Source organism: Camelus bactrianus, chromosome 15 (genome assembly GCF_048773025.1).
Source record: "Camelus bactrianus isolate YW-2024 breed Bactrian camel chromosome 15, ASM4877302v1, whole genome shotgun sequence".
Classification (NCBI taxonomy): domain Eukaryota; kingdom Metazoa; phylum Chordata; class Mammalia; order Artiodactyla; family Camelidae; genus Camelus; species Camelus bactrianus.
In genome coordinates this window covers 63,934,413-63,947,569 of record NC_133553.1, presented here as the reverse complement: position 1 = coordinate 63,947,569, position 13,157 = coordinate 63,934,413, and the positions used below count along the sequence as shown (strand labels likewise).

Genomic DNA, 13,157 nt, shown 5'->3' with positions numbered 1-13,157 from the left:
ATTATTTGTTGAAGGAAGGAAGGAATATAAGCAAACTTAGTTCAAAAGGCCCATTTAATTGTGAATTTAATTTCATTAGGCTTATTAACAAAAAGTTTAAAATAATTTCCTCAAACTTAATTTCTCAATGGTAAAAGATGGTTTTTAAAATAAACTTTTAGATTCTCTAAGAGCCCAGCAAAAGTGAGGTAACCCTGGAAACTCCACACTTTTACAGCAGAAATGAATTTTTCTATTAAAACTGGTTAAAACAGTAGACTAAATGTACATTGTATCATTTACAACAAAGAAACTTGTATAGCATTTTTTCAGGTCATGGATGTAGTCAAGATACCTTTCATTAAATTGTTTACTTTTTCATAAGTAATATATTTTTGTTTTATACAAAAATGTCTTGCATACTTTAACAAATGAAAAACATTATTTTAGATGATTAATTACAAAGTTATTTAAAATTCAAATACCTGAGTTCTTTAAAAAGTTCAACATTCTGGTGAGTCATCAAATTGTTTAGAAGCCATTCAAGGCATCTGAAATTAAAACATGGAATTATTACATTATATACCATATATTTATGATTTACTAAGTAGGACTTACAGCTAAAATAAAAACAATATTAATCTTGCTAGGATATGCTCAAATTTTTAAATTTAACAACTAGAAATTTAGTATTGTTTTTGTTAGCAGTTAGTAAGGAACGATTCCCTTCATATTAGTAAGAGCATTTCTAATTAAGAAAACCTCAATTTCAAGTTTATTTTAAATGGTTTATGAAGGGGTTTACATACTTCTATTACCCTCTTTATAATTTGAAAATGAGGACTTCAATTCTCAAGAGTTAAAAACACTGCCAGTAGTTGCACTGATACAGTCAGCCCTCGGTAACCGTGGGTTCTGGGTCCGGGGATTCAACCAATTGAGAATTGAAAATATTGGAGAAAAAAAAAAATCCCAGAACGTTCCATAAAGCAAAACTTAAATTTGCTGCAAGTCAGCAACTATTTACATAGCATTTACAATGTATATACAACTTTTTATGGAACAGTCACATTGTATTAGGTATTATAAGTAATGCAGAGATGATTTCAAGTACACAGGAGGATGGTTATTTGCAAGCACCACATCATTCTATATAAGGGACTTGAGCATCCGCGGATTTTGGCATCCACTCGGGTCCTGGAACCGATACCCTGCGGATAGTGAGGGGCGACTGTAATGGCTATTATGCCTACTACTTAAAAAAAAACTTAATTGAAATGAACTTTTTAGAGTGACCATAGTTTTTATAAGCATGTATATAACCCACCCACTGTCACTTGCAGAGACTACACTTTTGAGGAATTTACTAATTAGTCCAAATGTAAACAGGGACCTTCTATAACAAATTCTATTCTTCCTTTCTATTCTTTCTTTTTCATAGCTACACATTCTCTTAAAGAAACCAGGTCAGCCACATTCCCAAAAGTGGGATGAGAGGAAAAACAAGAAAGGTGACTCACTTTTTCTTTACAGAATCTAATCCATAGGTCCCTGCTGACGTGTAATAGCCACATACAGTTTTCACATTAATTGTTTCCTTCATGGTCTCACCACACTGCTGTATTAAACCATCCTGTAAATATAAATAAGCACTGGAAATGCCCATTTCACATGGGAAAAATTAGCTCTGAATATGTGCTTTTACATATTAAAAAGTAAAAAAAAAAAAAAAAGGAAGAAAGAAAGAAAAGAAAGAAAACTCATTAAGTGCAGCAAATCTAATTTTTTTGATAAGTCCAGTAAAAATACCTAAAAAAATCCAGTAAGTATTCAACTAAATACTTAGAATTGAAAAAGTGGAAGGAGGGGCAAAAACAGTAAGATAGGGATGAATATTACTATTCTCTTTCTTTCTCTGAGGCCTTTGCAAATTTAAGCAGCATTCTGTCTTGTTTTGGCTGTTCTTTTGAAATTAAGACCTCTTTACATAGTCACATGACCATGTGATGGGCTAGGCAAGTAAACAATGCGAATCATTGGGAAGTTTTTATTAAAGTTTAAAATACCTATCAATACCTAAGAAATGCATCTAAAACAAATATATTATTGTTTTAAACTTACATTGAAATTTTAATCTAAAATACTTGTACAGAAGATTTCAAATAACTATTTAATATATGGTAAGAATATTACCATTTTTTACTCAAGTTTTTGAGATACACTCCTCATGCAAGTGTATTACTGTTAAATAGTTAAGTCAAAGATAATGCAGAAAGTGAAATTAGAACAAAACCAAAAAAGGATTAAAAGTTAAAAAATAAGGCATAATTACTGGAAGTAAGTATTGAAAGGATCAAAACATTTTAAAAATCAGATTACTTCAGCCAAGTATATTTAGCAAGCTATTAACTAATACTTCAAATAAATCAGTATACAAATGTCACATAAAAAGAAATTTAACTTTTTTAAATGATCAATACAAAATGTTGACTCCGTTGGGACTTTAAACTTACCTGGTCCTTCTAGACTCCTTCCCTTTCCTTTTAACATCTCATCGGTCACCAAGTCTACTGGATTATCCCCGCTTAACCTCCCCGGTGTCCAGTTTTTCCTCTCCACAATTTTTGCTACTGGCCTCATTTAGACTCTCCCTTGGATTACTGCAATAGCTTTTACACTCATCTTTCCTTCAGTTCATCCTTTGCATTGTTCAAAATTCCCCAAAGTACTTATACATAAAGCCTCAGCTTCTTAAAAGGAATAGAGGGACTTTCGTGAACTGGCCTCTGCCTCCCTCCCCCCAGCCCTTCTTATATTCTATGTGAGATCTATGTTCCACTCAGATTCTCCAACCCTCCATTGTTTCATATTTCTAGGTCTTAAGTTTACTGTCTGAAATGTTCTTCCTGTCCCTTTCTTCTCACTTCACAAGATAAACACATTTTCAGTTTTTAAGACTCACCCTCAAACACAACTTCCTTCTTTGACATCCCCAGGTTAAACCAACCACTTTGTGCAGCCACTGAATCACGCAGAAAGTGCATCATCATACCTATAACACTGGACAGCTCTTACTTTCCCTTTGGGTCTGTATTATCTACCCTCCCTCCCCCACTCTACACTCCCATTATATTGCGAGCTTCTTGAAGGTGGGGATTATATCGTAATTTATTTATGGATCTCTATGACTAGCTTGACACATTGCTCAATACACTTCTGTTGAATGAACAAATTTCTGTCTCTCTACCAATAGATTACATACATTTAGATGGCTTATACACAATTACTTCATAAATTAAGAAAACATTTACACAGTTAAGCACTCAATGTTTTCCAAACCCATGAACTAAATGAATTAGTAACCATAAGCCATCTGCTTAATAACAACAAGAGAAGTCATTAATCAACAGAAATCTGAAAATGGACTTAGACAAGTACATTCTTTTCACATTATAGTCATTCTAAGATACCTACACAGAAATAGCTTGCATTCGTTTTACACAAGCATCATGACCCCCCTCACTTGTTGTAAACTGCTTTTGGTTAAGCATTTTAAATGACTCATCACAAATGGAATACTTATATATTTCATTTTAAAAATTATAAAAAGCTAAGCTTTCTTATTGTTTTTGGAACAGATAACTTGAAACAAAACTGTGATCCTTTTTATGAATAATGTGGATACTTACCAACTGCAGCATACAAGCTGCTGCCAAAATGGCAATAACTCGACTAGGTTTTATTAAGACATCATCTCGATACAGTGACCCAAATGCCACCTGCAGTGCTGAAAGCAAAAGTACACAGGTAGAACAAAATAACAATTATATTGTAAGAATATTACAAAAATAACAATGACCGTCTTCATACACGAAGACATATGTCTAAATCTAGCATGTAATAAAGGGATAAAATCAGTATCACTAACTAAACTGCTAGTAATGGTCATGGACTGATGGTGCTTATTTAATAACAATGTTATACATTTCCATTTTTCTACCAAATTGCACTAGGTTCTTCCATAGCTAATCTTAATTAAAGTTAGTGGTCAGAATCAAGACACCTTTGGAAAAAGTGTTATAAAGACATCCCTGAGTAGACCAGTCACTCAGTACAAGTACACAGACCCAACGATGCTCTCCACCCTGGTGCTTTCAGTGTTCCACCACTGGGGAGTGCGGAGCAGCCCGTCCCTGCTCACGCTCCCCCAGACGCCTAGTTAAGCCTGTCCAGCCTTTTCTCTACTGCCACTCTCATGCATGTCCTGCAGGATTTGCTTTATAAATATTCTTTTCTCTTTGCCCAAGACGTGAGTACTGGGTACTCCCACTTGAGCTATTAAAGAGGAGCAGGAGCACTGGAGTAGGAGTTAGGAGACCTACAGTCTGATCGAGGCTCACTGAACCGCTCTGAGACCTAAAATAAGTTACCTCAATCCCCTGGGCCTCAGCTTCCTCATCTAAGGACCCTTATAGTTCTAAAACAATGCTGCCTACATGATTCATACACTTGTTCCCAGAAAAGGTCTTCATATATAGGGAACAATCAATGAATACTGTTTACTGCCTTTTCTATATAGTTGAAGTAAATGATCATTCTTTTTCTTCCTTCACTCTACATCCTTCATATGCCAGGCAGCTATATTTATAAATGTAGGCAGACTGATAAGGCCCACGTGACTAAATAAGACTACAGACAGGTAGAACACAACTGATAAACTATGGAGTAAATTAAAATAAAGCTGTCACCTTGGGGTGTTAAATGGAGCTTTTTTCTAGTCTACAAGGTTAGAAGAAAAAATATTTATTTTCTACCAAAAGAATAAAAAGATTATGTTTTTATGATTTTTGCATAAAAGTATTATGGTGGTGGTTACCTTCTATGTCAATATTCTGGTCAGGAATCTCCAATTCAATAATATTCATGCTGGATTCTTTCCAAGAACCACTGAACATACTAGAAAAGTAGCCAGACTTAAAAAAAAAAAAAAAACCACACAAATTATTTTCCCATTTCTAACTCTAAGCAAGTATTCTATCAAAGCTAATCCATATTATTTCAAGAGAAAAAGAACTGCCACATCTGTCTACAGGAGAAAATAAATTAAGATAAGGACATTTAATAGTTTATCAAAATACTTTGTTTAATTTAATGAAATTTAATAATTTAATGAAAATTAAACCAAATTCTCATCGTACTATCTGAATTGAATTCCTATGTTACTATTTGAACCTCATTAGCTTTTTACCCAGTTGAAACAATTTCTGAGTATATTACATGTATATGTTTTCCTTTTCAATGACATTCTAAATTCAAGCCTAAAAATTATGTCATATATTTAAGAATCTCTCATAAACATATGACAATACACAAGGTGGATGCATAATAATGAATTGAGGAAAAGAAGGGAAAACTACAAGCCCTCAAACTGTTGAGTCTTTATGTCAGTGGCTGTGAAGGGTCCAGACTGCTCCCAACTCAACACTAATAGGATGATCCTCAAGAAATTAGGGAAAATCCAAAGTTTAGCTTTATCTAATTAGAAAATTCCAGAATGAGTTGGAAAAGATACCAGAATGGATGAAGTCTTACTTTCTCGATACCATCTCTCATAATTAGAATTACTTTGGAATGGATCAAATACTAACTATTGATTTTAAAAAATTTACTGAGTACATAGTATATTTAAGGCACTGTGAATATAGCAGGAAACAAAACAAATGCTATTTCTGTCCTCAGGGGACTTGATTTTAGCATGAGGTTTGCACTATGACCAATTCAGCTTCTCTTGGGAGGAAAAGACTTAACAGAGGCATTTTCATCCTTAAATTCACAAAATTGCTTTTGAAGATCAAAAAGAAAGATATGGACCATGTCTTCAAGTTGAGACCAATATTCTGATAATAGTCTCTGGGCTATGTATGTCAAGCCAAAGTAAATTTGTTCAAAAAATATTAAATAAAAAACATGATTAAAATGTAAGAGAAAAAAATTCCTTTCAAGTGTTTCTACAGAAAAATCTAATACCATACAGTCTTACCAGTAGTTACTGTCATACCGTGAAGAAGAGAGGAAAACTATAAGATCCATAGGAAAAAACTGAATTGCTCACTGTTCTATTCCCACTGCCTAGAACAATGACTTGAAAAAAGAATACACAGATTTGAGGAAAGAAGAAATGAATAAAATATTTGAGCCATTAGAACAATATTTTCTTCTATTTCGAAAGCTTTGGATCTTTTTAAAATGGGGTGGCAATGGTGTTTTCACAAACATCAAATAGGTATATCAGCTAAATGACTTAGTCCATATACTTTTTTGGTTTTGTCTTTAACTGCATTTTCTGGGAGAGACAGAAGAGTAAGTGTCAAGAATTTCCATTTACATTCAATCTTAACTACAAAGCAACATTTCAGCTGAATTTATCCAAACTGAAATAATCATGTGCAAAATAAATAAATTCAGCAATCCTAACTTTAATGTTCAATGGTTTCACCCCAACTTTTTCCCTTTTTGTCAACAGATGACACCAAAATAAGTACCCTACTGTACTAATGGCAAAAAGGTATTTCTAGGCTGGAAGGATAATAAAAATTCAAAATCTGTTTTCTAGACCAAACTAAGTTTTCACTAACAATGTTCACCATATTTCTTGCAAAACAAGACTTTTCATCAGGACTTAACACAACTACTGTTCAAGCAAAAGATTACTGTGAAATGCTACGAGAAAGAAGAAGAGTTGTATGAGTTTGAGTTGTTTTAAGTGACTACCTTGGTTACTCAAATAGAAAAAAATACTTACTTGGCATAAATATATTTTGTGTAAGCTCCACTCTTCTCCTAGAGCACAGATCTTAATGTCACTGTTTTCACCATTTAAAAATAATGTTTGATAAATATATTTGGATGTACTCTTCAATTTTTTCCTGTTAAGAGAAATGCAAAACATTACATATGCGTAAAACTGAATGTTTTACTGATTCTGCATATAACTCAAAATATTCCTGGTGCTCAATTTCTATTAAATAGGACCAATCTGCCCATTGTGTAAAAAGATAAAGGGATATTATATATTCAAATGTCTGCTCATGAAATAATAGTGCTTATCTCTAGGGCACTCTACTCCCAAGAAGGGGAACAGGAGATAGATGGGGGCAGAATGGGAGGGAGACCTTTCACTATATACCTTTTTATAATTTCCGATTTTTGAACTAAAATGAATTACCTATTCAATAAAGAAAAGTCAGCATGATGAGTTTTGCTTTTTTCCTTATTTAGAAATCAGCACGACCGAGAACGTCTATACAGTTGCGGTAATAGCGTTACGCAACTACAAAATGAGGAATAAACATTTCACCTACCCAGGGCATGCTTAGCATGCACAAGGTCCTGGGTTCAATCCCCAGTACCTCCCCTAAAAATAAATAAACACATAGATAAATAGACCTAATTACCTCCTCCACCACCCTGCCAAAAAATAAAATACTAAAAAAATGTTTTCACCTACCCAAGTAATTTAAAAAATAATTAACCTTTAATCTTATTTTATTACCAAACTAGTCTTAAATCCTTAAAATGCCCCACCCCCCACCCCTTGGACAAATGGTCTGCAGCCTTGGACAAATTATTTCCAAAACTATGCTCAGTGGCAAAGTGTCTTGGCGGCCACCAGGGAAAACTGAGGAGTGAACTCTGGGCATCCCACCTAACTTCAACCAGAGCAGCATCATATATTGTATTTGTAAACATCATGGATTTGTGCGTAAGATTTAATTTAAAGGGAGAGTTGTAGTTTTTTTTTTTTTTAAGACTGACAATCATTGCTCAAGATGGTCCAGTAAACAAGAAAAACCCTAGGTAGAGGCTGATCAGTATCTTTTATATTCCTGACACATTTCCTGGTAATTAAAAATTTCGGATTTTTAAAAAAAATGAAGTAGTTGTTTCAGATAGTATCTTTATTTAGCGTATTTAGCACCTCTTCCCTCAGGCAGTAAAAAGTGCCCATGCTTTGGTGGTGGACAGACTTGGGTTTGAGCATCAGCTCCACCACAGCTCAGTTACCTTAGATGTGAAAAGAGGACACTGACAATATCCACTTCTCTGGGTCATGAAATACATGAGATAGTGTAGTTTCCAGTTCCTGACAGAACTCTCCTCAAATTACATTAAAGGTTAAAAGTATAGAAAGGAATAAATTCATAACAAGAAAAAGGTTTTGGTGAGCTTATTACATGATGAGAGAATTTCATGGATCTGGAAGCTGGAAAATAAACTGGAATGGAAAAGAGCAGTGAAAGCCACAGCCCACAACGTATCATGAAGGTCTAGGTTGGAGGCTGAAGCTCACCTGCCCTTCAGAACCCCCGGGGGGGAGGGGGGAGGGGGGGCAGTTGGGAGGATGAGGTCTCAAGGGAAATAGAAGGCAGAAGTGAGAAGTGAGGCAGCAAATGGGGAAATTTGCACCCATAATGGCCTCCTCCACTCTATGAACACAGAGTACAGACAGAGTACAGATAACTGATGCAAACAGACCCAAGGTTTTTCTAGAAGGAAATAGAAAAACTCTATCAGGAAGCTCTAAAACTTTGGTGTAGGTGTTAGCACCCCAGACAAAGCAATCCTCATTCTGGCATTTGAGGAATTTGTAGCCTGTTAGCTCCCAACCTATTCATCCTGAATCATGGTTCCCAAACTGTGTGCCACAGCACCTGGAGCATCACAGCGAACTCAGGGGGAGATGTGGAATATGCTAAATTTCAAGGAAACAGCAACATTTTTCAGATACCATGCAATCTATACCATTGAGATGTTTGGATCTAACTATGAGATTTCTCTAGGACCAGAGGTCCCATGAAAAAAATTACCAAGACACTAAGGCACTGATTACTAAGACACTGTGAAAGCTTGGGAATCCCTGCTCTAAAACAAAGCATATCCCATCCGTATCCAGCTTAGTAGTCAGTCTTCCTTCTTAAAGGGGAGGCCTAGTAGAAATAGATCTGTTTACTCCACACACACACACACACACACAACCAGTTACTCATTCTAAAGCAGACAACCAAGGCTCTCCTGACATGAGGAAAATTAGGAGCATTAAAGACTATTTTTAAAGAGAGAGAAATTGGCGACAGAAAAAAACATAATTCAGGGAAAAGAACTTAAAAAACCCCAAACACTCTAATTAGTACATCCAGAGAGTTGAGATTGTTACATTTATAAGGTAGGATGCTATGATAAAGGATTACTCAGAACACGGGGGGAAGAAGCTCTCAGGAACCAAAAACATGGTTGCTGAAATTAAAAAGCCAAAAACCAACCAACAAACAAACAAAAAACCAGAAAGAAACTTCACAGAACATAAAGACCTAGAAAGGAAAAAAAGAGAAAGAGGTACAAACTAAGAAATCCAAAATCCAGTTAAGAGGGGTCTAAGAAAGAGAAAACAAAGATAACACCAAACATCATGGCCATTAAAAGACCTACAGTAAGCACATTCACGTTAAATTCCAAAATACCAAAGAAAAAAATTCCAAAAGTTTCAGAGAGGAAAAAAGGTCACCTAAAAAGAGAAGAGAATTAGACCAGCATCATCAACGTGGTAGGGCAGGAGACAATGAGGTGATACCATAAAAGACATCAGAAGTTATTTTAGATTAGATTTCTATACCTAGTCAAAAGACGACTACAGTGAGAGACTAAATTTACATGTAGATAAGCATGAATTACCTTCTTTTGCACCTTTCTTAGGAAAATATTTGAGGATGTAGTTCCCTTAAATGAGTTCTGAAAGGAGAAGTCACAGGCTACAGAAAACAATGGATCCACTCCTAGAGATGGGGTTAAAGTAAGCCCCAGGATAAGGGTAGACCTAGAGAGCAATGGGTCCAGATTGAACAGGAGGATGGAGGGACCCAGGAAGATGGAGGGACCCAGGAGGGATGTCTTGGGTCTAGAGAAGAAGGACTCCATGCAAGTGTGTTTGGAAAGATAGGAAAATCTGAAGATACGAAGGAATACTATTTTTTTTTGTCAATGGTGGGGTAATGAGGGAAGGCAGTCAGAAACTCCAGGAAAATAAAAAAGCAAAACAAAGAAAGGCATTGTTCAAACAAAAACAAGGCCAGACTTATATAGCACTTGATGGAATGTAAGAAAAAGATTCCATTTAATTATGACGTTAGAAAACTTCTCTCAAGAGGAAAACAAGGGGTTGTGACACTGGACCCACGAAGTAGGATTTATAATCCTAGAGTACCGCTTGACTCTGCAGTGAACAGTATTTACAAAGCTCTAACAACAAATAACTGTTTACTGGATTTCAATTTTTAGAGTCAATCTCTGGACAAAACATTCAAGTTCTGGTTGCAGAACAACTGAGTTTTAAGTGTTACTAACGTAAAAGTAAAACACGCACTGGAAAAACGGTATTAGGTGGAAAGAGGGCCTGGAAGCCAAAGCTTTTCAAGGAGTAGCTGGAAACGCACACCAGACAACCTCAGGAAGCACATTAGTGCCAACACACAAAATTCTTGGTCTTATACCTTTTTCTTACACCTTTCATCCATGCTGAGGTGAATGAACTAGGCATCTTCCATTGATACAACATATACTAGATTCTGATGCATTTTCGAATAAAGACCTGCTTTAAAGACTTTCCATTCCACTCCACTCGTATAGATCAGAAGTTAGCAAATTTTTTTCTGTAAAGGTCTAGACAGTAAGTATTTTCAGCTTCATGGGCCAGACAGCCTCTAAGCAAGTTCTGTTGGCATGACAGAGGCAGTTTTTTGCTTGCCAGACTCAGCCTACTGCATCTCAGCAAACTTCTCCACCACCTAGTGGGCTACAGCCACAATGCCGCCAGCATCTGAGTCTCAGCTTGGGAAAGGCGGCCCTATTGCACATTTGCTCCTTTCTTGGGTGTTCTGTTTCAGCCCTAGAAGTAGTGACTGCCCCCATGTCCTCTATTCCTGTATTTTTCAGAGATCTCTTTACCTTAGTAACTTACCTTTAATAATCACTGGGTACTTGTCAATACGATTATATCTTTATAATTTTCCCTATCAAATTACTGTATGATTTCTCTCTTTCAAATGGACACTGACATATATATTTATATAACGACATTAAATATAAGTGGTCTACATACTAATTAAAAGGCAGAGATTATACTATTGGGTTTTTAATAAGATTCAACTAAATGCTGCCTACAAGATACCTATTTTAAAGACAGATGAAAAGGGAAAGAATGGAAAATGATACACCATTTAAACATTTATCAAAAGAAAGTGGTAGTGATTATATTACCAGGGATGTAAATATCTTTACATTTTGTAAAGATAAGGGAAGCCAATTCATCAAGGCGATATAATATTCAGTAAGTGCTTCCATACCAGGCACTGTGCATTGTACGCATTCTAATACTTGTCAAGCCCTATAAGGCAAGTATTAGTATCCCCCTATTACTTACGAGGCAATAAGGCTATTAAGTGCAAAATACACATACTCGGAATCTGAGCTCTTAAAACTATACTATACTAATTCTCCAAAAGGTAACTGAATAATTTGACAGTGGGGATCCATTTTTGTAAATAAATACGAGCATTCAGACTTAAAACTGTATGAAAAAATTCATAAACCCAACTGTTAACAGAGTTATCTACAAGACTCATTTTATAATAAATATGTAACACGTGTAGCATGAAATTTTAGAATCTTTTGAAGTTTCATTAAAAAATTACATCCATGTGACCCACTGATGACCTTTTAAAAAAAAGAGCAACTAGATTGTTTATGTGAAAATATATTTTACTTATAAATTACATCCTAGTTAACAAGTAAATATTCTGTTTTCCAACTCTTCTAAAAACGGCTAGCAAGTATCCATGGTCAACGACTACGGGTACTAGAGACGTTGACAAATGTACACACTATTGATGAATTTCACCTTTACAGTTAAGAACTCCTGCATGTAATCACTTCCCCTCCACGGTGTGGATGACAATAGCGGTGCTCATTTCAGAGACTAAATTTACGCGTCTTGTACTATTCAAGGCAGCCGGATGCAAAAGAGCTTATTTTCCTGCCACCACTCAGACAGGACCGAGGGGTATCACGGAAGGCCAGCTGGCCCCGCCTAAGGTTTAATGAGGCGCAAGCTCCGGCTTGGCGTTTCTCAGTCTCATCTTGGGGCTGTCACACCACCCTGGCAGCGTCTGTGGTTTACAACCCAGAACGTGAGCATCTCCCCAGGTGCTCCCCAACCGCCCTGGCTGGGACCGGCTCCCTCTTTTACAAGGGCACACGCCCGCTCTTCCCAGGCTGGGGGGCGCCGCAGCCCGCGAAGCGCACCGGGCACCGGGCTCATCCCCAGGCCCGGCCGCAGGAGCTGCCCAACAGGTGCGGGCGTCCCCACACGTACCTTCGAGGGGTGTTGAGGAGCCGCTGCTGCTCGTCCCCTTCCTCCTCATCCTCGTCTGTCTCGGAGTCGGGGTGACAGTAGCAGAAGGCCCCGCTGCTCCGCTTGCGCTTGCGACTGCCCGGACAGTAACAGAAGCCGTGGCCGGCCGCGTCGCCGCCCGCCTCCGGCCTCCGGGGCGAGCTCCCCGCCGCAGAACCCGGCTCCTGCTGGGCTTGGGCTCGCCCCGGGTGGCGCAGCACCCGGCTGCTCAGCGAGCCCATGGGTCACAGCTCCCCGGGACTTCAGGGAGCGCACCTCAAGGAGCCCAACCGAGACAGTCTCCTGCCATGGCCCGGCCGCCGCCGCCGCCGGCCTCCACGTAGCCCGGGTGCCTATACCGCCACCTTCTCACGCGCAGCCCCGACCGTTGCAGCGAACGCTACCGCCTCCATCCTCCGCCCCGCCCGCCGCGTCTGGCCGCGCCGCGCTCTCTGACTGCAGGACTACACCCCCTCGGTTTCGCAACAAAGCGCGGACCGGAGGGCGCTTGCGCGCGGCGAGCCTCCGGAAGGGGCGGGGAGAGGCTCGAGGGCGTCGCAGGTGGAGCCTGCACAGAACAGGATGCGCGGGGCGGGAGCGAGGGCGGGGGCGGGGGTGTGCGTGTGCAGACCGGCGCTTTCTACCGCGAGGTCGGCTGGGCGCTCACAATACCCCGAGTTGGGGGTGCCGACCTAGCTGTTAGGATTGCTTCATACACGTCTTTGTGTTAGCAAGA

The 13,157-nt window shown here is 38.2% G+C and overlaps 1 protein-coding gene across 1 annotated transcript in view; it reads right to left on the bottom strand.

Moving 5' to 3' along the window:
- Window positions 1–12,906, bottom strand: part of GMCL1 (germ cell-less 1, spermatogenesis associated) — a 42,245-nt gene extending 29,339 nt beyond the window's left edge. Inside the window, exons 1-6 of the mRNA XM_074341276.1 lie at window positions 12,404–12,906; window positions 6,782–6,905; window positions 4,856–4,952; window positions 3,669–3,766; window positions 1,500–1,612; window positions 465–530 (exon numbers count right to left, since the gene is read on the bottom strand). Of these exons, the coding sequence (XP_074197377.1) occupies window positions 465–530; window positions 1,500–1,612; window positions 3,669–3,766; window positions 4,856–4,952; window positions 6,782–6,905; window positions 12,404–12,663 (758 nt within the window). The 5' untranslated portion in view covers window positions 12,664–12,906. The remainder of the gene's footprint in view (window positions 1–464; window positions 531–1,499; window positions 1,613–3,668; window positions 3,767–4,855; window positions 4,953–6,781; window positions 6,906–12,403) is intronic.
- Between the last annotated feature and the right edge of the window lie 251 nt (window positions 12,907–13,157).